At 38.9% G+C, this 24,795-nt stretch overlaps 1 protein-coding gene across 1 annotated transcript in view; it reads left to right on the forward strand.

Annotated features, from left to right (window-relative positions):
- Positions 1-24,795, forward strand: part of TTN (titin) — a 251,282-nt gene that overhangs the window by 107,664 nt on the left and 118,823 nt on the right. The window contains 26 exon segments of the mRNA XM_064166084.1: positions 172-264; positions 477-560; positions 1,420-1,521; positions 1,704-1,787; positions 2,126-2,203; positions 2,713-2,796; positions 3,051-3,380; positions 4,348-4,428; positions 6,876-6,959; positions 10,039-10,119; positions 10,345-10,455; positions 10,611-10,715; positions 11,660-11,734; positions 13,466-13,546; positions 13,763-13,864; positions 14,173-14,274; positions 14,602-14,733; positions 15,429-17,045; positions 17,153-17,236; positions 18,908-19,027; positions 20,817-20,900; positions 21,124-21,264; positions 21,585-21,689; positions 23,129-23,248; positions 24,280-24,363; positions 24,579-24,719. Coding sequence (XP_064022154.1) covers positions 172-264; positions 477-560; positions 1,420-1,521; positions 1,704-1,787; positions 2,126-2,203; positions 2,713-2,796; positions 3,051-3,380; positions 4,348-4,428; positions 6,876-6,959; positions 10,039-10,119; positions 10,345-10,455; positions 10,611-10,715; positions 11,660-11,734; positions 13,466-13,546; positions 13,763-13,864; positions 14,173-14,274; positions 14,602-14,733; positions 15,429-17,045; positions 17,153-17,236; positions 18,908-19,027; positions 20,817-20,900; positions 21,124-21,264; positions 21,585-21,689; positions 23,129-23,248; positions 24,280-24,363; positions 24,579-24,719 — 4,305 coding nt within the window.

Below are 24,795 nucleotides of genomic sequence, written 5' to 3' on the forward strand. Positions count from 1 at the left end.
AAATGTGGGTGATTCTTCCCACTCTTTCTGTACACTTGTTATTAGAATTTGGCTGACATACTATAGTTTGTGGCAAATGTGCTTGCTAATTCACACTCTTTCGCTTCTGTGTAAGTTGTCTGTTTCTAATGTTGTGTCTAAGTTTTCTACAATTAAATACTATCTTTGAAGTACCAGAAATACCAAGACAAGCCCCTGAAGAGACACCTATTTTTGTTTCTGAAGAAGAGGAAGAGGAAGCAGTTCCAGAGATACCAGTAAAAGGTACACCATTCCTCCTCCAAAACTACCAGAGAACTTTCCTCAGTTTCTTCAAAAGATCTTCATCTGTGTTGATCGTTTTAAGTTGCATGTAAATCTTTGTTATTCTTCTAAGGAGAGTTTCCTTCTTATTATTGAGTTTTGTGACTCTGTGGTTATAGTAGTTTTGATCCTCTAAGAGTAATTGAAAATTTCTCATCCAAATATTTTTAAAGTGCCAGAGGTGCCCAAGAGAACTGTTCCAGAAGAAAAAGTACCTGTTGCAGTTCCTAAAGTAAAGAAAATTCCACCAGCTAAAGGTATATCACATAGTGGAGTGATATTTTTCTCTCCCTTACATTTTCATATATCAGTAGAACCTAATTTTAAGAATCAGTTCATACTTATGCAAAATCAGATCCTTGCTTCTAGCACTCTGCTGCTCCCTTGAAGTAAGCAGTGCTAGGTCTCAGGCAGGTCTTGATTATTTATTTCATTACTGACTTCAGTGGGCTGAGAATCAGACCTTGAGTGATCTGCTGGATTTGTGTGTTAAGTGATTGTTGTAAACTAAACAATTAATTGTGACATCATTATTGAGAAGTAATGTTTAAATTAATTTAAATGTTGTTTAACCAAAACACCTAGAGCAGTATTTTATGGACATTTTCCTTCAATTCAGGGAAATCATTCTGACATGGAAAGTATGCTAAAATTTGAAGCCTTATAGCTAAACTCCTACATTCAAATCATGACTGCCTATACAACCAGAACATACAGCCTAAGCGTGAAATTCAGAGAGGGAAAATCATTGCAGAGGCCAACTTTTTAGTGCTGAATGAATTCTATCTCTCCAGCTGGGATTTTTAGAACAAAAATAAATTGAACAATCAGACACTGGAAGTTTTAAATGTGAAAAAGTTGAGATGCTAATAATCTTCTACATCTCATTTGCAATATATCTGCTAATATTGTCAGTATTGCTGTGTAATTAAGAATGGGATAAAAGAGATAGTCTTCATGTAATCCATATAACCTAATTGCTGTTTTCAGGGAGTGAAAAAATAAGTGTTTCCCTTTTTTTTAAATTACTATTGTTACTTTGAAGTTGTTGTTGTGTTTTATGTTCAATTTTTTTTTGGTCGTGAAAGTAAAGCTCTTAAAATAATATCTTTAAAGTCCCTGAGGTGACAAAGAAAGTAGTGGCTGAAGAAAAGGTTCCCATTTTTGTTCCTGAGGCAGAAGAGGAAATCATTGCAGAGGAACCAGTACCAGCAAAAGGTATACCATCTTTTCTTGCAAGTTACTCAGAAGACCTTCTGGATTCATTAAAATCTGTCTTTATTTCTTGTTCTAAACTGTGTGTAAATCTTAATGATCTTCTGGAGGAGCTTGTGATCTTGTTTTATGTGGCTTTTTTGTGTCTAATTTTGAAATGTGTTTGCAAAATAATATCTTTAAAGAGCCAGAGATCCATAGAAAACCTGTCCCAGAAGAAAAAATACCAGTACCCACTACTGAGAAGCTGAAGCTTCCACCAGAAAAAGGTATATAGGATAATACTTAGGAAAACAATATGTTGTTATTCTCATTCTGTGTGTCTGCTTTTTTTCCGTGTTACTTGTGTTAGTTTTATGTCCCTGCTCTTTTTCTGTACCGATGTCTCAGTGTGCAAGTCAAATTCCTAGGAAATACAAGATGTGAAATTATTGTACTTGTTCAGGATGTCTGCATATGGATGTAAAGTGTCTTTTGGTTTAGTTTCTCTTTCATCTTTAATAGATTTTAAATAGATTCTGCCGATCAGTTCTTGTTTCATTATGTTTCCTGTTGTCTTTCTCGTGCTACTGGTGAATGACCTTCTTAAAATACACTGTCTTTAAAGTGCCTGAGATGCTCAAGAAACCTGTTCCTGAAGAGAAAGAACCTGTTCCCAAAAAGGTCCCAGCCCCACCTGCAAAAGGTATTGCAGTTTGCAAATGCTCTTATCAATAACAAAAAAATATTCTTAGAAGCTGAGGTCAGCAGGGGATATTTTAGCATCTTTGTCTTGTCTTGTATTTGTCACACTACTCTTTGTTTGTTTGTAAGATTCTGTTTAGCTGTTCGTGAGCTTCTGGGTTTGTGTCTATTTAAAACTTAGTGTAAAAAGAGCACTAAAGTTAGATCCTATCTTTAAAGTACCCAAGGTGCCTAAGAAGGTTACTTCTGAAATGAAGATACCTGTCGCCCCCACTGAAAAAGTGGATTTACCAGCTGCAAAAGGTATAGGTGCTCTTGATTAATGTTTATGCTAAGCATATTCTTGACTTTCTTTTAAACTTTTGTCTTTGTTGTGTGTGATTTCTGTCTGAATGTGTTAAAACTCTTCACTATCAGTGTTCACATGGAAGAACTGTAAAGCTTTTTGTATGCTGCTTTGAGGTATTGCTTTATTTTTTTCAAAATGCCTAAAAGTCTTTATCTTTAAAGTCCCTGAGGTGCGTAAAAGAGCCGTTGCAGAGGAGAAGGTGACAGTCATTGTGCCCAAACCCAAAGAACCGACACCAGCTAAAGGTACAGACTCGTTTCTTCTTATTCCACTGAGAGATTTTATTTTCCTCCTCATTCCTAAAATCTTTTATGCTATGCATATTGTTTTAGGAGCATGCTCTTATATTTTACTGTAACTTTTTTTTGGTGGTTATCATGTACCTTTTCTGTTCTATGTTGATCATCTTGACTAGATGTAAAAAAAAAAACACCAAAAAATAAAGTAAAACAACTTACAAAATAATATTAAGGTAATAACAATAACACTCTCTTTAAAGTTCCTGAATTATCCACAAAATCTATCCGGAAAGAAAAAGTTCCTGCTCCTGCTCCTGTGGCGAAGAAGCATGAGTATACATATGAAGAGTATGAGAAGTATGAGACATATGAAAGCATTGAGTTTGAGGAGGTTCAGGAAACTGAAGAAATTGAGGCATATGAGGAACCTGAAGAACCTGAGAGTTATAAGGAAATTCAGGAACGGGAGTATGAAGAGGAGGCTGAGGAGAAAGATGTCTACGAAATGTATGAGTTCAAGGAGAAGGAAGAGATCCATGAGAAATACGAGGAGCGATATGAGGAGGCTTATGAAATCCAACCAGATATAGGTACATCAAGTCATGATTCTATCATTCTTGTAGTTTGTTGATTTCCCAGATTCTGCTTGAGTCTTCTTTGGGTGTTTATTTGTATTTTCCCCTGTTTGTGGTCATGTGAGCATCTGCTGCTAGTAATGATAAATCCATGCAGAGATTGTTTCTCTTGTACTCCTTCCTAATGAATTCTTCCCTACAGAGTGCAATAGGATAATTTCTCATCAGACTGCCAAGGGGTGAGCTAGTGTAGATATGACACAAGCAAAGTAAATAATAATATTCTGATGCAGGTCAGCTTCAGCCTAAATTGAATATCTTAACATAGAGTCATATAATGAACCAGGTTGGAAGAGACCTCCAAGATCATCCAGTCCAACCTAGCACCCAGCCCTATTCAATCAACTAGACCATGGCATTATGTGCCTCATCCAGGCTTTTTTTGAACACCTCCAGGGACGGTGCCTCCACCACCTCCCTGGGCAGCCCATTCCAATAGCAAATCACTCCCTCTGTCAAGAACTTCTTCCTAACATCCAGCCTAGAACTCCCCCAGGCACAACTTGAGACTGTGTCCTCTTGTTCTGTCAGGAGGATGGAGCAATGGGTGCAAGCTGGAGTAAGCAAGCTGGAGGTTCCACATAAAAATAAGGAAAAACTTTTTTGCTGAGTGGGTGACAAAACATTGGAACAGGCTGCCCAAGGAGGTTGTGGAGTCTTCTTCTTCAGAGACATTCAAAACCCACCTGGATGCATTCCTGTGTGATATACTCTAGGTGATTCTCCTCTAGTAGGGGAGTTAGACTAGATGATATTTTGAGGTCCTTCCCAACCTTTAACATTCTGTGTGACACATGGCTGCTTCGTTGTCTCTGCATAAATGTTTCTCTCTGCAAATGAGAGATTGCTTTGCTTGCTGTCTTTGTGTCTGATGTAATTCCTTACAAATAACTTAAAATCTTTAATAAAATATTTTTTTAAGTGCTTGAGGTGCCTAAGAGACCTCTGCCAGAAGAAAAAGTACCTGTTCCCGTTCCTAAAAAAGAAGCTCCACCAGCTAAAGGTACATTAGCTATCAGATAAATCTAAAAGTACAGCCTTCTGCCTGAGTCTCTGAACCTCCAGTTCTGTCATTTACCTATTCTTACTTGACTGATAGACGCTTAGCTTGTTTTGGTGGGATTTCTTTCACAGGTTCAAACACAGAGATTAACTTACTAATGGTACTTCATGAAAGCAAATTGTTAAGGCTTATCATAGTAAAAGTTCATACCAAATTGTTAAGGTTGGTAGTTTGTGAAACCAAATTGTTAAGGCTTATCATAGTAAAAACTCACCCATAAGAGCAATGTTTTTCTTTCAATGAGTACTGAAGACTCTATAAATTCAAGCAAAATGGTCCAGAAGAGTGGTCTGCAAGGTCATCAGTCAACAGCAGTTGAGGACACAGTATTTCCTGTTTGTCTATATTTTCTGACCCTTTGGATTGTTTGCTTTTTGTTTAACTTTTATTCTTACATAATATTAATACTGCAAGCATTCTTAAAAATACACCAATGTCTTTAAACCGCCAGCAGTGCCAAAGAAACCTGTTCCAAGAGAAAAAGTGCTACCTGCTGCTGCTAAAAAGGAAATTGCTCCACCTGTTAAAGGTATACTTTGTGTTGTCCTTGTTAGTCATGAACTCTGACTTCAGTTTGTCTTCGTTGTTTGCTGACAAAGTTGTGCATATGTCCCTCCTGTGGTTTGTCAACTGTTTGTGACTGAGTCTGTTTTCCTTTGTTAGTTTTGTTTGTCCAGAGTCATTTGTTCAAAATATATTAGTCAATTTAAAAAACCCACTCATGAGTGTTCTGCCAATAAGGTATACATTACAGTAGTGCACAAATAAAGAATATTTTTACTTCTTCTGAAAAAGAAGCAGATTCCATCATCCATATTTATGGCCATCTTTCAAGAATATTTTTATATGTGTTATTCTTCAGTCTAATCTTCAAAATTATCACAGATATTCATTCAGGAAGCATTTAATCCTTTGTTGTTTCCTCTTCCTTGTTACATTTGCTCTTCTTCAATCTGACTTCTTCTTTCTAACTTTTGCCAAATAACTTTGCAAGTCCTAAATTATACCTTAAAGGGCCAGCTGGTCTCAAAAGAGCTGTCCCTGAGAAAAACAAATCTATAAAACCACTTGAAGTAGAAGTTCCACCAATGAAAGGCAAGATACAAGATACAAGATTTTATGGAAGGAAAGATTTGTGTCATTTTTCCCAACTCACATCTTCTAAACTGATCCTTATGTTGCCTTATGTGGCAGGAGCATCTAGTCTCTAAGTATAGATTCAGGGCTCAGTAATAAATTAAAACCTCTGTAGCAAGATATGTGCTAAAGAGTAAATACATTTATTTCTGAATGAGATGTGCTGAGGAGGTACCATTTGTTACACTACCAGCCTGTAAACCTTCAGTGCTGTTATAATAGTAATGTAGTTGCAAATCTAAACTGTGGGTTTGAAGCCAGTACGTTAGTCATTATACCAGTGAAGAAGTAATAGGGGAAGAGTTAGTAAGTTAAAACCGTTAAAGCTGTTACACATAGTGAAAGGAGACGCATGGCAGTAGAGTGGGAAAAGCTTTTGTCTCTGAGAACAGAAAGGCTACATTTCTTCACATAAGTAATAGTTCTAGCAACACAGTTCTCACACCATGCAATATTTAATTCTCCAAAAGGCACAGTGTTTCAGACCTCAAAAGAACCTAGTTTTCAGGATTTATTTTTGCTTGGGACTTTAAAAGTTGATAATTATTTTGATGATACTAAAAGAAAGCTAGGATCTTTGAAGTTTCTGAGTTTCATAAGAGAGCTGTCATTGAAGAGAAAGAACCCATTATTATTCCTACTGAAGAGGAATCTTCTTTGCAAGAAGGTACAGCAATGACATGTCCACCAAGAGGTAAATTGCAGGATATACATCAATTCCTGCTTTAGACTGTTCTGTGAAATATGAGACATTTCCAATTGATGTTTTTAAGTTATTGCAAAGTGACTTCCAGCCATGTCCCTTAGATATCCTCTCACCCTAAATTTAGTTACAGTTTAGCATTTTTAAAGAGTGAAGCTCTTGATCCAGAAAAGATCAGAATGAAAGAAACAAACTGAAGTAGACTCTGGCTTAAGAGCCATCCTCAATAACGATTAATTTTCCAGCTGGATTATAGACAGTTAATGCCATACAAGGACATAGAAATTTCAGGTACAATTTCTATCTAATACACAAAACTAAGTAACTGGTGAATAAAAGGAAATATTTCTGTACAGTTGTGCTAGTTGAGAATCATTACTAGCAATAAGAGGGAAATGATGAGGCTCAAATGAGATACTTAACTAATTTATGTTCAAACATCTCTTTGTCCACTTACATGTCTTCATTGTTTGCATTATAAGTTGTCTTTCTAACCTTGTATTGTAAATAATATTAAAACATATAAAATAAACTAATATCTTTAAAGAGCCAGAAGTTTATGGAGAAGTTCCAACAGAAGAAAAAGTTGCTGCTACTATTCCTAGTGAACCAAAACCTCCACCATCTAAAGGTACATCAGCTATTCCAGAAATCCATAAAGCAGCATGTTACTTACAAATTAGTTTTCCATCTTCGTCATTCTATCTGTGTGCTAATGTATTACTTTAACATCTTCATCCTAATGTTTTATTTGATGCTGTGTGTCTGTCATTACTTCTTTGTTACTCGCATTTGGTCGTTAAAAAAATTAATATCTTTGAAGTACCTGCAGTGACAAAGAAAACTGTCCCACTGAAGAAAATACCTGTTGCTGTACCTCCAGAAGAAGCTCCATCAATTAAAGGTACATGGCCTCCAAATGGATTACCTTTAGCCTCTTTCAAAAACAAAATACTGAGTGAAAAACCCAACACATTTGTTTTTCTTGAATAGGATCAGGTGCTGTTTTCATACATTTAATCTCTTGTTTTAAGAGTCAGTTTTGTCTGTCTGGTTTTGTCTTAGAAACAGACCATAAGTACCTGGAGAGCAGAAATTAAAAATACAAACACAATGATGATGCTGGTAAGCAGGGAGGAACGGAGTGCAGAGAGAGCGAGAACAAGTCCCCCTGCTTTTATAGACCTTCAGACAGGAAGGAGGAGTGAGCTAACCATGAACCACTTGGTGGTGTTCAGACCCACCCCTGGGATAGGATCAAGACCACCTAGGTTCAGGTTCAAGGTCACTCCCCCTGGAGGGTTAACCCTGTACAATTTGCAACCATTTACAAAGAATTTTAGAAAATACACTGCACTAATGAACAATTGTTAAGACAGAAAAATACATCACTGGAGGGGGGGGGGGGGGGTGTTGGGAAACCGAGGAAAGTTGTTCTCATTTTTTGTTATATACATTCTGCATTGATAATTGAAAAAATTTAAAGACAAAATTAGACAAAGAAATTTAATAGACAGGAAATTCATAGTAGGGCCAGGGATTAACCTCACATTTTTTGATTTTTTTAATCTCATTCTCTGTTTCCCAAAATACTTTATCTGACAATACATTAAAAAAAACAAAACTAAAAGCTGGCAGCAGAAGCATATTTGCAGAAGCATAATTTTGTGTCACATCAGGGGCTTTAACAAAGTCAAGATTAACTTAAGACAAACTCAGGACAAAATACAAATTCACTTTCTTTTTTTTTTTTTTTTTTAATAGAAACAATTTTGTTAAATAAAATTCCAGCACTGAAGAGTTCTGTGCATGCTTGAGAGACAATAATTAATTTCACAGGAGTTTTAGCTTGCTTTTGTAGATAATATTTGGATAAAGCAAGCCTATGGCTTTGAAATTGAATATATAAATTTGAAATTGAATATATAAATAGAACCCTCCAGATTGCTAAAATTCCTAAAGATCATTTGATAGGTGTTATAAAGGGGAAATTAATTATTTTGAGATTATATTTTTGCCAAAATTAATATTGTTTATTAATGATTATATTCAGAACTCTCACCACCCCAACCATTAATTTTAATACTAATAATAGGTTCTTCACATGATCATGGAAACATTTTACAGATAATATCTAGATCTAGATTCCTGTGGTCAAATGCTGCTTTTGGTCAACATACTGCTCGTCCACTAGATGGACTCTAGGAGCTCTTTCTGCTTATGGCAGAAGGCAATGGAGAATTACAAAGAGGCTCTAAGTATTTACTCACAAAATTATTATTACCCAACTCACAGGGTTAGCCACAGTCCCAGACAGTACCCAAACTTTTCCAGGGAACTCTGTCTTGTTGGCTGTTGAGACTTAATTCTTCCCAGGCTTCTGGGGAAAGGAGGCAGACAATCTCTGACCTTGTGTCCTAGCTCCTCTGGATGATCTGTGATCTGTGTAAATTAGCTTTTTGTGCAAATTAGCTTTATGTGCAAATGAGACAACTGCAAAAAAATAACCCAACCATGCTATGTGAGATCAGTTTGAGGGAAAAAAGAATAAAATAGAATTTAGGTAAACAGAGTCAATCTCTTTGTACTCAGCATAGTATTACAATGTAGGACATCTTTCTTCTGGCAAGCTGCAAAGGTCAGATCAAGGTAGGGTATGAGATCTTTCTTTTCTTCCCTGAATTGAAAGAATCCTAATTGCAATTCTATATACAACACAGACCTGTGTGTCATAGGCTCACAGGATCTTCAGGATGTTAGGGCTTGGAAGGGACCCAAGGAGATCGAGTCCAACCTCTCTGCCAGAGCAGGACATTATCTAACACAGATCACAGAGGAACACATCCAGACAGGAATTGAAAGTCTGCAGAGAAGGAGACCCCACAACCTCTCTGGGGAGCCTGTTTCAGTGCTCTGTGACCCTTACAGTAAAGAAGTTACCCCTTGTGTTGAGGCAAAACCTCTTTTGCTGCAACTTACACCCATTGCTCCTTGTCCTATTACAGGAAGCAAGTGAGCAGAGCCTGTCCCTCCAGTTCTGGCCAGCCTTCAGACACTTATAAACATTTATCAAGTCCTCTCTAAGTCTTCTCTTCTCCAGGCTAAAAAGCCCCCAGGTCCCTCAGCCTCTCCTCATAAGCCATGTCCTCCAGTCCCCTAACCATCCTCGTAGCCCTTCGCTGAACCCTCTCCGGTAGATCCCTGTCCCTCTTCAACTGGGGAGCCCAAAACTGAACAAAGTATTCAAGATGAGGTCTCACCAGGGCAAGAGTAGAGGGGAAGGGGAACCTCCCTTGATCTGCTGGACACACTCTTCCTAATACACCCCAGGATTTCACTGGCCTTCTTGGCCACAAGGGCATTGCTGTGCTAACTTGTTATCCACCAGGAACCCCAGGTCCCTCTCCACAGGGCTGCTTTCCAGCAGATCACCACCCAGCCTGTACTGGTGGAGTTCGTTATTCCTCCCCAGATGCAGGACTCTGCACTTGTCCTTGTTGAACTTCATCTGGTTCCTCTGTGCCTAGCTCTCCAGTCTGTCCAGGTCTCTCTGGATGGCTGCACAGCCTTAGCTGTATCAGCCAAGTCTCCCAGCTTGAGCTTGAATATTTGATTGGATGACTATTTGATTGTGTTTGCTCTTTGTCTTTCATGTTGTCTTCTTTGCTGAAAATATTCTAATTTAAGTATTTAAACTAATATCTTTCAAGTGCATGAAGTTTATGAGGAGATACACATAGAAGAAGAAATTTCTACTGTTCGTACAAAAGAGGAGACTCCAACACCTAGAGGTATATCTCCTCTTCATCTCTTCCTGAATTTTGCAGTCATGAACTCCAGGAAAATTAAATAGTTCCTGCTTTAGTTCTTGTTCAATGTAATTAATAATTACATTGAATTAGAATAATTAGAATTAATTCTTTTAGTATCTCACTTACATTACAAATTTGCAATTTTTTAAATGACTCATCCTTTTATTTTATATAAACCTTAAAAATTAACTAATATCTTTAAAGTGCCTGCAGTCATTAAGAAAGCTGTTCCAGAAGAAAAAGTGCCTTTTGCTATGCCTAAAAAAGCAGAACCTGCTTCTGTGCCTACAAGACCAGAACCTCCACCATCTAAAGGTACTTTGACAGCTTAATAGAACTGAGGTCTTTTGCTGATATCACCTTTTCTATTTCTTAATTAACACTTCATGGTCCACTTGTGTCACATTTGTGGTGTTTGTCTTGTGTATGTCCTTTTTAATGTTTCTCAACTTGTCTTTATGACATGAAAGTAAAATCACTAAATATCTTTCAAGTGCCTGGATTGCCCAAGAAAACTATTCTTGAAGAGAAACCTGTCCCTCTGCCTAAAACGCCAGAAGCTCCACCCTCCAAAGGTATAGGTCAACACACTCTTTCTTTTTCGTTTTTCTTCAAATTCCTTCCATTCCTTGTTTTGTTGTTCTCAAATCACTAAAAGTTAGTTCCTCTACCCAAGAGTGATCCATTGTAATGGCACTGAAATTGTATCAGAAACTAGTAGAGCGGACTGAAAATAAGGAAAACTCTGAGTCATCACTCAGCAAGATTCACAGAAAAAATATTTGTGCTTTGCCATTGTCTGTAAACAGTCTCAGAAATTCTATCATTACTGAAGCAAGAAGTGTATACACTTCCTCTTTCATATTGCTCATGCTAAACTTAGAGGTCAGTTGATTCCGGTTTGAAAGGAAATATCCTAAGGCACAGAAACAAGCAGTTGCCATCAATTTGGATATTTTAACAGTCTGTCTGAACTCACAGTTTGTGTGGCATGAAACCACGGCATGACAAAAGATCCCCAGCAACATCCTTCACACTCTTATTTGTCAGAGGGAAAGAATCCTGGAGATTTTTCAGAATGTATACCTGTTGTCAGAATATCCTTAGACATCTACTTACTTGTCTTATTTCACTGTATTTCATGTTTTATTCTGGGAAGTTTGAGAGCATACTAATATCTTTAAAGTGTCCAAAAGCACCTAAGAAATTTGTCTCAGTAGATTTTGCTGTGCCACCACCAGAAGCTACTATGTCAGTGATGGTAGCTCTCTGAGAAGGACATTTCTGTTTCCTCTTGGGTAGCAGGTTTTACAATAAAAGGAAATATTACTTTATATTTCTCACTGAAAAAAAGAATCCTAGGGGTATGTAATGGTATGCAACATGTTTTACATGACATTTCTCTTTTCATTTTTGATCTTAATGTTTCTTCCTGTTTCTTGTGAGACTTTCTTCGTAACAATTTACAAATTTTAAAATGCCTTAAATGTAACAAAAATGAATGCTGTTTTCTTTAAAGTGCCAGAGGTGCCCAAGAAAATTCCAGATGTACCCACTGCTGTGCCTAGAAAACCAGAACCACCTCCAGCCAAAGGTATGTTGCACAACAGATAACTAAAATTAAGGAGAGAAAAAAACATCACCTGCCTTAATGTGCAGATTCGGTTTTTGACTGTTTGTGCAGACGTGTAGCTTTCATTTTCTGTGCCCATAGTTCTATATATGTTACTGCTTTGAAAATTCTTCTGTTGGAATCAGAGCTGCAATCAGTGTGTTAGAAATACTGATGTGACTGAGCAGAGACAAGACTGATGCTTGAGAACCACAACAGAAATCTTACAGAGAAAACACAAGGCTTGTATGATCTGGAGTGCTCCCAAGTGACACTGAAAAATTACACTCTCCAAAAATAATTTAATCATAGAATCAACCAGGTTGGAAGAGACCTCCAAGGTCATCCAGTTCAACTTATTCCCCAGCCCTATCCAGTCAACTAGACCATGGCACTAAGTGCCCCATCCAGTCTTCTCTTGAACACCTCCAGGGACGGTGACTCCATCACCTCCCTAGGCAGCCCATTCCAATGGCAAATCAAAGTATAGGATAAGTGAGATACAGATGTCTAACCCAGGAGAAAACCCTCTGTGTGTAGATGACCATTTTGTATCAAGACGCCATTGTGCATAGAAGAATGTGACAAGGAATAGAGAGAATGGACACTGGCAAACAGAGTTTGTCACATGGAGATTCAGGAGGTGGTTGAATAAAATACAAAAATAATGTAATATAGGAGAAACTCTAAAAGAGTCTGAGATATTTCCTTAGACATTACAAGGGTATAAAAGAACCTTAAGTCACTTAATACATCATAAATAGCTTCAGTAAGAGCTTCCTGGCATTTCATTTTCTACAGTTTTGAACACATCTGGAAAATACCATATAATAACTGAAAATATCTTCCCTTGAAGTGCCTGAGGCACCAAAGGAAGTAGTTATTGAAGAGAAAACCAAAGTTACTTGTTGGAGGTCGGAGACTGGTGCGGCGAGAGATCGGGGCACTGAGAGTCGACTCTGTGGCTTCTGCGCAGCAGTGCAATTTATTAGGGCGATACAGCGACCTTTATAGCCCCCAAAGGGGGTGTAGACAACTGACTTAGTTCAAGATTGGTACAAGTGGAGGGTACAGATTGGCTCCAGGTTAAGTGTAAGGCAGAGATAGGTTAACTTACAGTAAACACCTTAAGGATCCCACCCAGGGGGGGTGGCCAGAGTCAGCCCCCTGGGCCGTGCCCACCTCAGAGGCGGGCAGATTCCACCCCCTGACAGCTGTGCGTGGGTTGCTCATAGTCACAGGCTCAGGCCCCTGGGAGCCTCAAGGCTCCAAGGACACTTCTCATCACAGGGTCTGATGTTTACCTTTCATGCTCCGCTGCGGGAGGAAGCTTCCCACAGTTACTGTGGCTAAAAATCTAGAAATATCAGCAGCTAAAGGCACATGTCATTAATAAAGCCTCGGCAAATACTTGTCTTACCTTCATTGATAAGACCCTTTTGATGCCATTTTCCCATCTTTTCATCTTATAAACTAGTATCTTTTTATTTCATTTTTTGGGAGAACTCTCTTTATTCATCTGAAGTGACTTTTAATCAAGACTGGGAACAAAAAAAAAATTATTAACTTTATAAACCAGTTTCTCAGTTGGTAAAACATATTATGTTTAACTGCTGTTACTTTGTGTCCTTTTTTGTGTGTTTCTTTTTTCCACTTCAATAGCATTTAAGTTTCTTTAGGTTCTTGGTATTAACATCACTATTATTTTTAAAGTGCCAGAAGTACCCAAGAAAGTCCCAGAGGAGAAGATACCAGTTGTGGAGCCTAAAAAACCAGCAGTTCCAGCAGCTAAAGGTACTTGCCATCATGACAAAATTAACAGAATCCAAACCTTCATTCTTTGCTTTAACACTATAGAAGACCATATCCAGGATACCCATTATTGTTTTCTTCTGCTGTCAAATTCCTTTTCTAGTGAACAAATATATTGTGTTAAAAGAAATAGGTCGTGGTTATTATAATTCTCAGTAATGCCGTTCCACTTTAATGTTGCTTATTAAATTCTCACAGTAAAGGTTACTAATATTTTTCAAGTTATTGAGGTACCAAATAAAGTGGTCCCAGAAGTTTCAGTTAAGATACCAAAAGTATCAGCACTTCCACCAACTAAAGGTGACTGCTGTACACAATCAGTGAAAGAAAACCCCTGTATTGCCAAGAGTACCATTTTAACATACTGGTAATTAACTTTTACTATAATTGTTCTATCAAATAATTTTGGTTCTTAAGTTGTAATTTCTGTGTCTGTACCTCACTAAGATATCAGAGAGAATGCTTCCTGGGCAAAAACCAAAATCTGATATTCACAATCCAGTCTCCTAACGCTTTTGATCTCCCTGAGATTTATATTTCTTAGTGTCTTAACACTGAAAATATATATTTGAATTTCACACAAAGAAACTTAATTACTTTCTTTAAAGTTCCTGAGGTGCCCAAGAAAGTGGTTTCAGAAGAAAAGGTACACATTGAAGCTCCTAAAAAACCTGAACCACCACCACCACCACCACCGGCACCACCTAAAGGTATGCTTATAGATTTGCACAGAAATTTTAATCTGTTTCTCTAAAAAATATCTTTTAAAAGTTTGTGTTATCCTCTTTTGTGATATTATAGTACTTATTATTGTTGTAGTTTGTGTTGTCATCTTCACTTGTGAATAGCTTCCAGTAAGGAGCAATGGCTATAAATGGTGTGTATCAAGCAACACAGAAAAAAAAACCCAGATTTTTTATAAGGGATGGGTTTTTTTTCCTGATGTTCTTTGATGATTTTCACCTTGGAGATATTGTCATCTTTTTCATTCCTATTCTGTAAATTCCTGAAAGTAAAACAAATAAATATCTTTAAAGAACCAGAGGTGCCGAAGAAAGTTGTTCCAGAAAAGAAAATACCTGCGCCTAAAATACCAGAACCAAAGGTTGTGCCTAAAGAACCAGAACCAGTGGCTGTCCATGAAGAACCAGAACCTGCACTAGAGAAAGGTAAATCTCAACATTAATAACATAATGAAAGCAATGTTTTTCCTCTTTCAGCACTGTGATTTTCCAGGTCTTCTTTTTTCTGGAGATTCTAAATAACACTTGTTCTATGTATCTGCATATGTGTGTGTGAAAACAGACATTCATGGGTCTCTCTCAAGAAGGATGTCTGAACTGCCTGAATGTTATACTTCAATTCTTATTATTGTTTTCAACTATTCTTAATATTCTACCCACTTAAGATGATGTAAACAACCACTACTAATATCTTGAAAGTGATAATATTAGAAGAAAAGGAAGTGCTCATTCTAGTAGCTAAGAACTGAAGATATCAAAATTGAAATACCAGAAGCTTGACAAAAAAAACCCCAACAAACAACCAGATGCCATCACTGAAAGTGTCTTCAGCTTATTAGTGTTATTAATATCTTTTGTCCTGTCCACTCTGTTTATAATTGTCATAGATTTTACTTGCTGCTTAAGTTACAGTATCAGTGCTTGCATCCAGTTGTATATGGGTTGTGAGTCTTGGGGGTGGGAGGGTGTGTATATTCATCATGGGAAAGGCCAACATACATGACTAACAGCTGGGTTTTTAATGCTTTCATTATAGTTGTGGGCTTATCTTTCACTTACATTTGGTATGATTGTCAGTGCAACTGATAATATTAGAACTAATATCTTTTATGTATGTAAAGCTGCTGAGACAACTTTCCAAGAAAAGAAAGTGCCTGTTCCAGTTTCCCAAAAAACAAAACCCACTGCAGTACTTGCAAAACCAAAGCCTCAAGAAGTGGAGCCTCAAGAACAAGAACCTGCTAGAGTGGCCCAAAAACAAAAGCCTGTTGTGACACCCCCAAAACAAGTGAGTGTTTTGACATCTGAGGTTCCCAAGCCTCTTTTGACACCTCAAATGCCAGAATCTGTTGTGGCACCTGAGAAAGCAGAGTTTATTTTGGTACCTGAGGAACCCAAGCTTGACGTGCCATCCCAAAAGTTAAAGCATGGTGTAACGCTTCCAAAACAAAAGCCTGCTGCCGAACCCGCACAGCCAGAGCACATTGTAGTGCCTGAGAAACCAGAACTTTTTGTGCTGCCTGAGAGACCCAAACTTGATGTGTCACCCCAAAAGATAAAGCCTGGTGTGATGCTCCCAAAACAAAAGCCTGCTGTGGAACCCTCACAGCCAGAGCACATTGCAGTCCCTGAAGAACCCACTCTTGGTGTGCCACCCCAAAGGCAAAAGCCTGGTGTGATGCTCCCAAAACAAAAGCCTGCTGTGGAACCCCCACAGCCAGAGCACATTGTGGTGCCTGAGGAGCCCACTCTTGGTGTGCCACCCCAAAGGCAAAAGCCTGCTGTGATGCTCCCAAAACAAAAGTCTGCTGTGGAACCCCCACAGCCAGAGCACATTGTGGTGCCTGAGGAGCCCACTCTTGGTGTGCCACCCCAAAGGCAAAAGCCTGCTGTGATGCTCCCAAAACAAAAGCCTGCTGTGGAACCCCCACAGCCAGAGCACATTGTGGTGCCTGAGGAGCCCACTCTTGGTGTGCCACCCCAAAGGCAAAAGCCTGCTGTGATGCTCCCAAAACAAAAGCCTGCTGTGGAACCCCCACAGCCAGAGCACATTGTGGTGCCTGAGGAGCCCACTCTTGGTGTGCCACCCCAAAGGCAAAAGCCTGGTGCGATGCTCCCAAAACAAAAGCCTGCTGCGGAACCCCCACAGCCAGAGCACATTGTGGTGCCTGAGGAACCAGAATTTTTTGTGGTGCCTGAAGAACCCAAGGCTGATGTGACACCTGAAAGGTTAAAGCCTGGTGTGATATCCTCAAAAGAGAAGTCTGCTGTGGAACCTCCAAAAACAAAGCCATTCATGGCTCCTGAGGAACCTGAGCTCACTGTGACACTTAGGGAGTCAGAGACAGTTGCATCAACCCAAAAATCAAAGCGTGTTGTGGTTCCCCACAAAACAGAAGCTTTTACATCACCCCAAAGAAGAGAGCTTGTTGTAGAACATGAAGAAACAGAGTTTGTTGCAGATTTCCAAAAATCAGTGACTGTTGCAGTAACCAGAAAATCAAAGCCTGTCCTGGAAACCAGCAAGCCAGAACCTGTTGTGGCACCTGAGGAACCAGAAATACTTCTAGCACACCAAAAACTAGAATATTCTACAGAACTTCAAATATCGAAGTCTGAAATGACATATAGAGAACCAGAACCTGTTTTGGCACCAGAGGAATCGCCACCAGCCAGGAAGATTGAAAGAGAAGAGCATGCTGCTATAACTAAAAAACGAGGAGCTTCACGGTCTAAAGGTACCTCTTATGGATAGGATCCTTTTTCCTTCTCTTGATTATACTGTCTTTCACTGCTTGTTTTAAAGCTTAATACAATTAACTAAAAGGTACTAATATCTTTAAAGAGCCTACAATTGCTGAAAAGGCTGTCCCAGAAGAGAAAACTCTTGTGGCTGTTCCTGAAAAATCAGAGCCTCCATCAATCAAAGGTACCTGTTATCATGAATACATGATAAACACACCTAATCTTCTTCCCTGAAGTATTATCCTAACCTCTTTTGTTCTGTCTTTCTTTTCAGATCTAAGTTTTTTAATTATATTTGCTAAACAAATCACACTGGCAATGAGTGTGTGCCATAATGTTACTTCAGGACATTTCTATTTTCCTCTGTGTTTCAGCCTCAGTATCAATAGTAAATTGTATTGTAATTCTTAAATGAAATGTTCTAGTAACTGAAATGCCTAAGAGGGCTGTTCCAGAGGAGAAAGTGCCCATTACTGTACCTAAACAAACAAGAGTTCTGTTTGTTAAAGGTACATGCCAGCATGATCTTTGTCATAAAGAAGGGTGGATTTCATTTAAATTTGATCTTACTTAAAATCAATGTTTATACTATGATATCTATAGTCTGAGGGACGTGTAGCAAATATGAAATACTGTGCAAGGGTGTCAAATGTTTCCTCAATTAAAATCATCCTGTTGTACTCTCTTTTTGGCACAGCCAAAAAGTTCAGGAGATAAGGCTTGATTTCTTAGGCTATAGCAGCACATCAAGCAGGTATGATGCTAACAAGAGAATGAACGCATAAACTGTTATTCACATTATTAATGTGGATAGTTTAGTGGGACTTCACAGTGTTAGGTTTGCAATTCAACTTGATGGTCTTAAAGGTCTTTTCCAACCTAAATAATTCTATAAGAAAATACAAAGCAGAAATCAAAGGTTGCAGCAAAGAGGAGCAGTTTCTGTACAGAGGACAAAATAATTGCAGATGCCTCAATGTACCTATGTTGCCATGGGTTTACTCATGGAGCACAATCATTTTGTTGATGTGTTAATTATAATCTCCCAGTATTTTGATCATATGTCAACATTTGCAAAGTTGTTACATTATATAAATAGCACCAAAGAGCTGTAAAGTTCCTGTATATACTTAATTCACTGAGCCTTCTAAGAGGATTTTATTTTTCTCAGATTAATCAGGATGACAGATTTTGTAATTAAGATACTTAAGAATTACTTAATATAGTCTGAAGACATACATATTGTAGATTGATGCAGTGCTGCACAATTTCATTTCCTTTAGAAAGTCCCAAGCACTGGCTAGAGAAAGAAGTAAACATTCTGTCACTGGAATCCCTCCTTCTGAAATACAATGATATTCTTTAACTGAAGTACCACCTCATATTTAAAGCTTTAAATAATGCAAATGAATATAAGAGGAAACAGCACCTAGCTGTGAGCCAGAGCTCTGGGAGGAAACATAGTAAGATAGAAAAAGAAAGAAACAGGAAACTGTAACAATAAAAATAATGATAATATCCAAGTGACAAGTAGAAATATGGCAGTGACTGACAAAACCATCACAGAACACACAGAGATGAATAGAATAATAGATGATACACTCCAGTAGGATTCCCTAAATATCTCAGATCAGCTGTTACAATAAGGGCATATATTTAGACATTTATACCTTGACTCAGAAGAAGGCACTAATCACAGAACTCTCATCTCCTGTGTGACATATTTGACACCCTGCCATTTCCACACGTTTCAAACAAAGCATAGCCAACAGCTGCATGTGCACACAGCACTTTCTCAAAGCAGACTTGTCTGCACATAGTATTGATTGTCTTCTTGTTCCATGCACATCTGCAGTGCCCACCAAACTAAAATATACTAATATCTTTGAAGTGCCCAAGGTGCCTAAGAAAGCTGTCCCGGAAGAGCCCAAACCTCTAACTGTGCCAAAAAAGCCAGAACCTGCACCACTTCGAGGTACCTTTTGCCCTGTGCCTCAGCCTGAATGAATCTGTTTGTTGTTGTCTTGCATGATACTTCTTATGTCTCTTATCGTGTCCATTTGTGGTTACCTGAAATATCTCCATTCTGTGCTGTCTACACGAGCAGGGCAACTGAGGGCCTCTACCCATCTCCTTCATATGTGTTCAGAATCTAGCATTTTATTTTTCAAAGCTGCTAAGGTACATAAGAAAAAGCTTTCTAATTTACACTTTTAATGTAAACTTCTGCCATTATCTTTTGCCAAGAATCTCATGTCAACTAAATTTTCTTTTACCAGAAACACTTTTATTTAACCAATGCCAACAGGTAACCCTGTGCAAGTCTGTGTAGTAACCAGCCATAGTCATGACACAGCAGTATTAAAAACCAAAGAAACAAGAGATCACTTCAGAGAGAATTAAAAAAAAATCAAATTAGGACAGTAGTGCTTTAAACCTTAGGCATACATGATCTGGATCCATATAGAATCATAGAATCAGTCAGGGTTGGAAGGGACCACAAGGATCATCTAGTTCCAACCCCTCTGCCATGGGCATGGACACCCTACCCTAAAGCAGGCTGGCCATAGTCTCATCCAGCCTGGCCTTAAACACCTCCAGGGATGGGGCTTCCATCACATCCCTATGCAACCCATTCCGGGCTCTCACCACTCTCATGCTCAAGAACTTCTTCCTCACATCCAGTCTGAACCTACCCATCTCCATCTTCGCTCCTTTCCCCCCCAGTCTTGTCACTCCCTGATATCCTAAAAAGTCCCCCTCAATGTTTTTTTTTATCTGTATATTACAAAGAGCAGATAGTCCAAACTCATTAATAAACACAGTGCTTATTCAAACACGTGATAAATTAGAATGCTCTGCATTCTGTTGCCAAACTGCATGTGGAACAAACATATGGCTATAGCTGTAGTAATGCATTGTTGTAACTTTTTTCTGACCAAGAGCTCATAGGGACCCAAGAAAATGGGTTCTGCAGGTCTACAGTTGAATTACAAATTTGGAACAAGGCCACCAGACCTTCAGCATTTGTGTAGAAAAATACTGCCTCACATGAAAGAGAGCAAGGAAACCTGCTCACTCTGCAAGTGACACTGCCATGCTTGCCAAAAGCAATCTCTAAGTACAGGATTACAGAATCTCTAAAATCTAAGTCAGAGCTCCCACATACTGCAAAAGACTTAGGAAAAAAAAAAAACAACCCCACAACAACAACAGCAAATAAAAATAAATGCCAAAAAAAACCCCAAACAAAATCAAACCACAAAACCAACAAAACTTACAACCTGAAAACCCAAGACCGAAACAAACACAAAAATACAGAAAAGAAACAGGAGAAATAGTGTTGATGATGTGGTTTCTGTTTGTTATCTTGTCGCTGGCCACACCACTGCATGCAAAGTATCAGCAGCTTCCTGAAAAATGGCAACAGATATGGGCTGAGGTTGCTCCCAGGGAAGAATCAGATCCCAGTTGGCCTGAGAACAAGTCTCTTCTCCCAGGGAGGGAAGGCTACTGACTATGGAGGGGAAATTATCCTAATCCATATCTCAGCCTTCAGCAGTACCTAAAGATAGCCAGAAGTTTTTTCTCTGAACCTACTTGGCTTCACCATTCTGTCCTTGTGCCTCTGTGTGTGTCTGTGTGAGTGAGAAAGTCATGGGTCAATACCGAGAGACTGAGTCATAAATGCATCTCTAGTTTGTGTTTCATTGTTCGTCTTCTCATTTAATGTATCCAACTGACTGGTACTAATATCTTTGAAGCACCTGAGGTACGCAGGAAGGCTCCTCCTGAAGAAAAAGTACCTGTAGCCACTGCCAAAGCACCAGACATTCCAGCACCCAGAGGTACCTGTCTTTATGGATAACTTAACATACTCCATCATCTTCTCTGAAGCATAGTCCTACCCTCTCTTGCCTCATCTCTATTTCCCAAACTGAGAGTCTTGATGTTGTGTGTGCTGGGCAAATGGTACTGCAGATGTGTGTGCGTGAGAGGTTTTGAGACGGCTGTTGTGATGTTCTCTGTCTGTCTTGCTCTGGTTTCTGTTCCTTCTTGGCTTTCACCAAGCTCAAATGAAATGCACTAATATCTTTGAAGTGCCCGAGATACCTGAGGCAGAGGTCCCAGAAGAGGAAGAGGAGGAGGAAGCACTGGAAGAGGTGGCCCCAGCTGCTGAGCCTGAAGAGCCAGAAGCTCCTGCAGCTGAAGGTATATGGTGGTGTTCTGAAAGATCCTGCCTTGCCCTCGGTGATTGTTGCAGTTCTGAGCACTCTTTGTCCCTCTTTCTTCCGTGGGGAGGGGTGACAGCTGCATTTGCTCGTGTTGTGTCTGCAGGAGAGGCTGTAGCTTGTCTATGGAGCCCATAGTTTAGCTCTTTCCTGTACGTAGTTCAGCTGAAGGAAGAATGGGTGTCTGACAAGGACTCCCTGGTAGTCTGTCCATGGTTTACTTTTCTGATTTGCTGCTTTCCATTTGGATTTTTGCTGACCTTTATCTCAGTCAACTAAAAAGTACTAATATCTTTAAAGTGCCTGAGGTGACTGAGGAGGAAGAACAAGAAGAGGAGATTCCACTGATAATTCCCCCCAAGACTACTGTTGTGCCAAAGAAACAAGAAACTCCACAAGCTAAAGGTATATCTTTTAGGGAGTATTCCTTTTATTATAGAATATTGACTAATATTTGGATTTGTTATCTCTTTCATGTAAGATGTGTTAGGTGTCTGTACCCCTAGCCTATGCCTGTTATTGCACATGTGACTAACAAAACAACCACTAGAAGAACGTTACAGTGTTAGAAATAACTAAGTTCTTTGATGATACTGTAAGAGTCATGACCTTTTGTGTTATTTAAACTCTGAAATTAAGAGGAAATAATATCTTTATAGTGCTCAAGGTGCCCAAGAAACCTGTCCAACAAGAAAGCACACCCACTGCTGTACCCAAAAAACCAGAGCCAACACCAGCCAAAGGTACATTTCACCACTATTAGTATCATCATTAGAAAGGAACATTATGTTCTTTTGGACTTCAGTTACAGTAATTTTTCCAGTCTTTCCCTTCTGGACATAGCTATGTGAGAAATATAAGTGCAATGGGGACTATCAAAAACATGGCAGAAAAAAATTACATTAACCTTTTTGAAAAATATCTTCAGCTTTCTGACCATTTTTACATTTTAGGAATTAACATTTACTGAATATTTAGTTTAAACAGAATAATACCTTGTGAAGAAGGGACTGCAAATAAGTCTTCACTTTAAAGACATAATGTTACATCCCCAAGTTTTCAAGTAGAATGTTTTGCTGGGTGTCTGCAGCAGTATCACTTCTCTACATCTTGAAAAGCAAGTTAATGTCAGTATCCATGAGATAGGATTGTTATGAAAAGAGTGGTTAGTGATGATGTTACTAGAACATGCAAAGGTCATAGAATCAACCAGGTTGGAAGAGATCTCCAAGATCATCCAGTCCAACCTAGCACCCAGCCCTGTCCAATCATGTAGACCACAGAACTAAGTGCCTCAGACAGGCTTTTCTTGAACACTTCCAGAGACGGTGACTCCACCACCCCCCTGGGCAGCCCATTCAATAACATCACTTAAACACACAGAGAGGAAGTATATATTTCTATTAAAAAAAACAATCTAAAAAAGAACTGTAGAAAGATGAAAATTAAGAAAAAGTATGAAGACTGCAAATAATTCATAGAAAATGTGGTAATCATCAAGCAAACCTTAATTTCCTGAAAAAAACCCACTTGTGCTACAATGAAAAAGAAATCTCCACTGATGTGTCTGATACTTCATTACAGCAGAATTCCATAAGTGTCTCAAATCAGCTGTTACAATAAGGGCATACATTTAGGCATCTACACCTTGACTCAGAAGAAAGGCACTCTTAGCTTCTGTCACACAGAACTCTCATCTCCTGTGTGACATATTTGACACCCTGCCATTTCCACACATTTGAAACAAAGCATAGCCAACAGCTGCATGTGCACACAGCACTTTCTCAAAGCAGACTTGTCTGCACATAGTATTGATTGTCTTCTTGTTTCATACACATCTGCAGTGCCCACCAAACTAAAATATACTAATATCTTTGAAGTGCCCAAGGTGCCTAAGAAAGCTGTCCCGGAAGAGCCCAAACCTCTAACTGTGCCAAAAAAGCCAGAACCTGCACCACTTCGAGGTACCTTTTGCCCTGTGCCTCAGCCTGAATGAATCTGTTTGTTGTTGTCTTACATGTTACTTCTTATGTCTCTTATCGTGCCCATTTGTTATTACCTTAGTTGTCCACATTCTGTGCTGTGTATCAGTCAGAAAAGTCACTTTCAAGTATTTCATATAACCAGCTCAAAAGGTATTTTGAGTATACTATTTTGTTTTCATATTCTGAATCAGCAGGTGCTAAAACACTACCTCTTCAAATTTCATAATCTTTTTTTTTTTCAGACTGCCATCCTATTTTGTTAACTGAAACTGGCAGAGAAAATGTCTCCATGACATTTTTTTGCAGTCTCAGCACATATGATAAATGTGAACCTCTCAAAATGAAAAAACAGTTTTTACTCAGAAATTAACATATCAGGATAGGAGGAAGAACTGACTACATCAATGTTTAAATAAAATGCTGATAATTTTAGAGTTTATTATATTATTATATAATTATTATATAATATGGTTACCTATACAGGATGTGGATCCTGGGACAATGAAAAGAAAACTGAGATGAGAGATACTTAGGATAAGAAAACAACAAATCAAATAAAAGCATATACAAAGATGAGAAATTTAAAACAACAAAAGTAAAGGCAAAGGACCACATCATGGCCCACACTTCTTAATGCAAAGTATCAGCGACTTCCTGAAAAATGGCAACAGACAAGACCCAGGCTGAGGTTGCTCCCAGGGAAGTGTCAGATCCCAGTTGGCCTGAAAACAAGTCTCTTCTCCCAGGGAGGGAAGGCTACTGAGTATAGAGGGGAAATTATCCTAATTCACACCTCAGCCTTCAGCAGTACCTAAAGATGGCCAGAAGTTTTCTCTCTGAACCTACTTGGCTTCACCATTCTGTCCTTGTGCCTCTGTGTGTGTCTGTGTGAGTGAGAAAGTCATGGGTCAATACTGAGAGACTGAGTCATAAATGCATCTCTAGTTTGTGTTTCATTGTTCATCTTCTCGTTTAATGTATCCAACTGACTGGTACTAATATCTTTGAAGCACCTGAGGTACGCAGGAAGGCTCCTCCTGAAGAAAAAGTGCCTGCAGCCACTGCCAAAGCACCAGACATTCCAGCACCCAGAGGTACCTGTCTTTATACTTCATCATCTTCTCTGAAGCATAGTCCTATCCTCTCTTGCCTCATCTCTATTTCCCAAACTGAGAGTCTTGATGTTGTGTGTGCTGGGCAAATGGTACTGCACATGTGTGTGTGTGTGTGTGAGAGGTTTTGAGACGGCTGTTGTGATGTTCTCTGTCTGCCTTGCTCTGGTTTCTGTTCCTTCTTGGCTTTCACCAAGCTCAAATGAAATGCACTAATATCTTTGAAGTGCCTGAGATACCTGAGGCAGAGGTCCCAGAAGAGGAAGAGGAGGAGGAAGCACTGGAAGAGGTGGCCCCAGCTGCTGAGCCTGAAGAGCCAGAAGCTCCTGCAGCTGAAGGTATATGGTGGTGTTCTGAAAGATCCTGCCTTGCCCTCGGTGATTGTTGCAGTTCTGAGCACTTTTTGTCCCTCTT

Source organism: Pogoniulus pusillus, chromosome 2 (genome assembly GCF_015220805.1).
Source record: "Pogoniulus pusillus isolate bPogPus1 chromosome 2, bPogPus1.pri, whole genome shotgun sequence".
NCBI lineage: Eukaryota > Metazoa > Chordata > Aves > Piciformes > Lybiidae > Pogoniulus > Pogoniulus pusillus.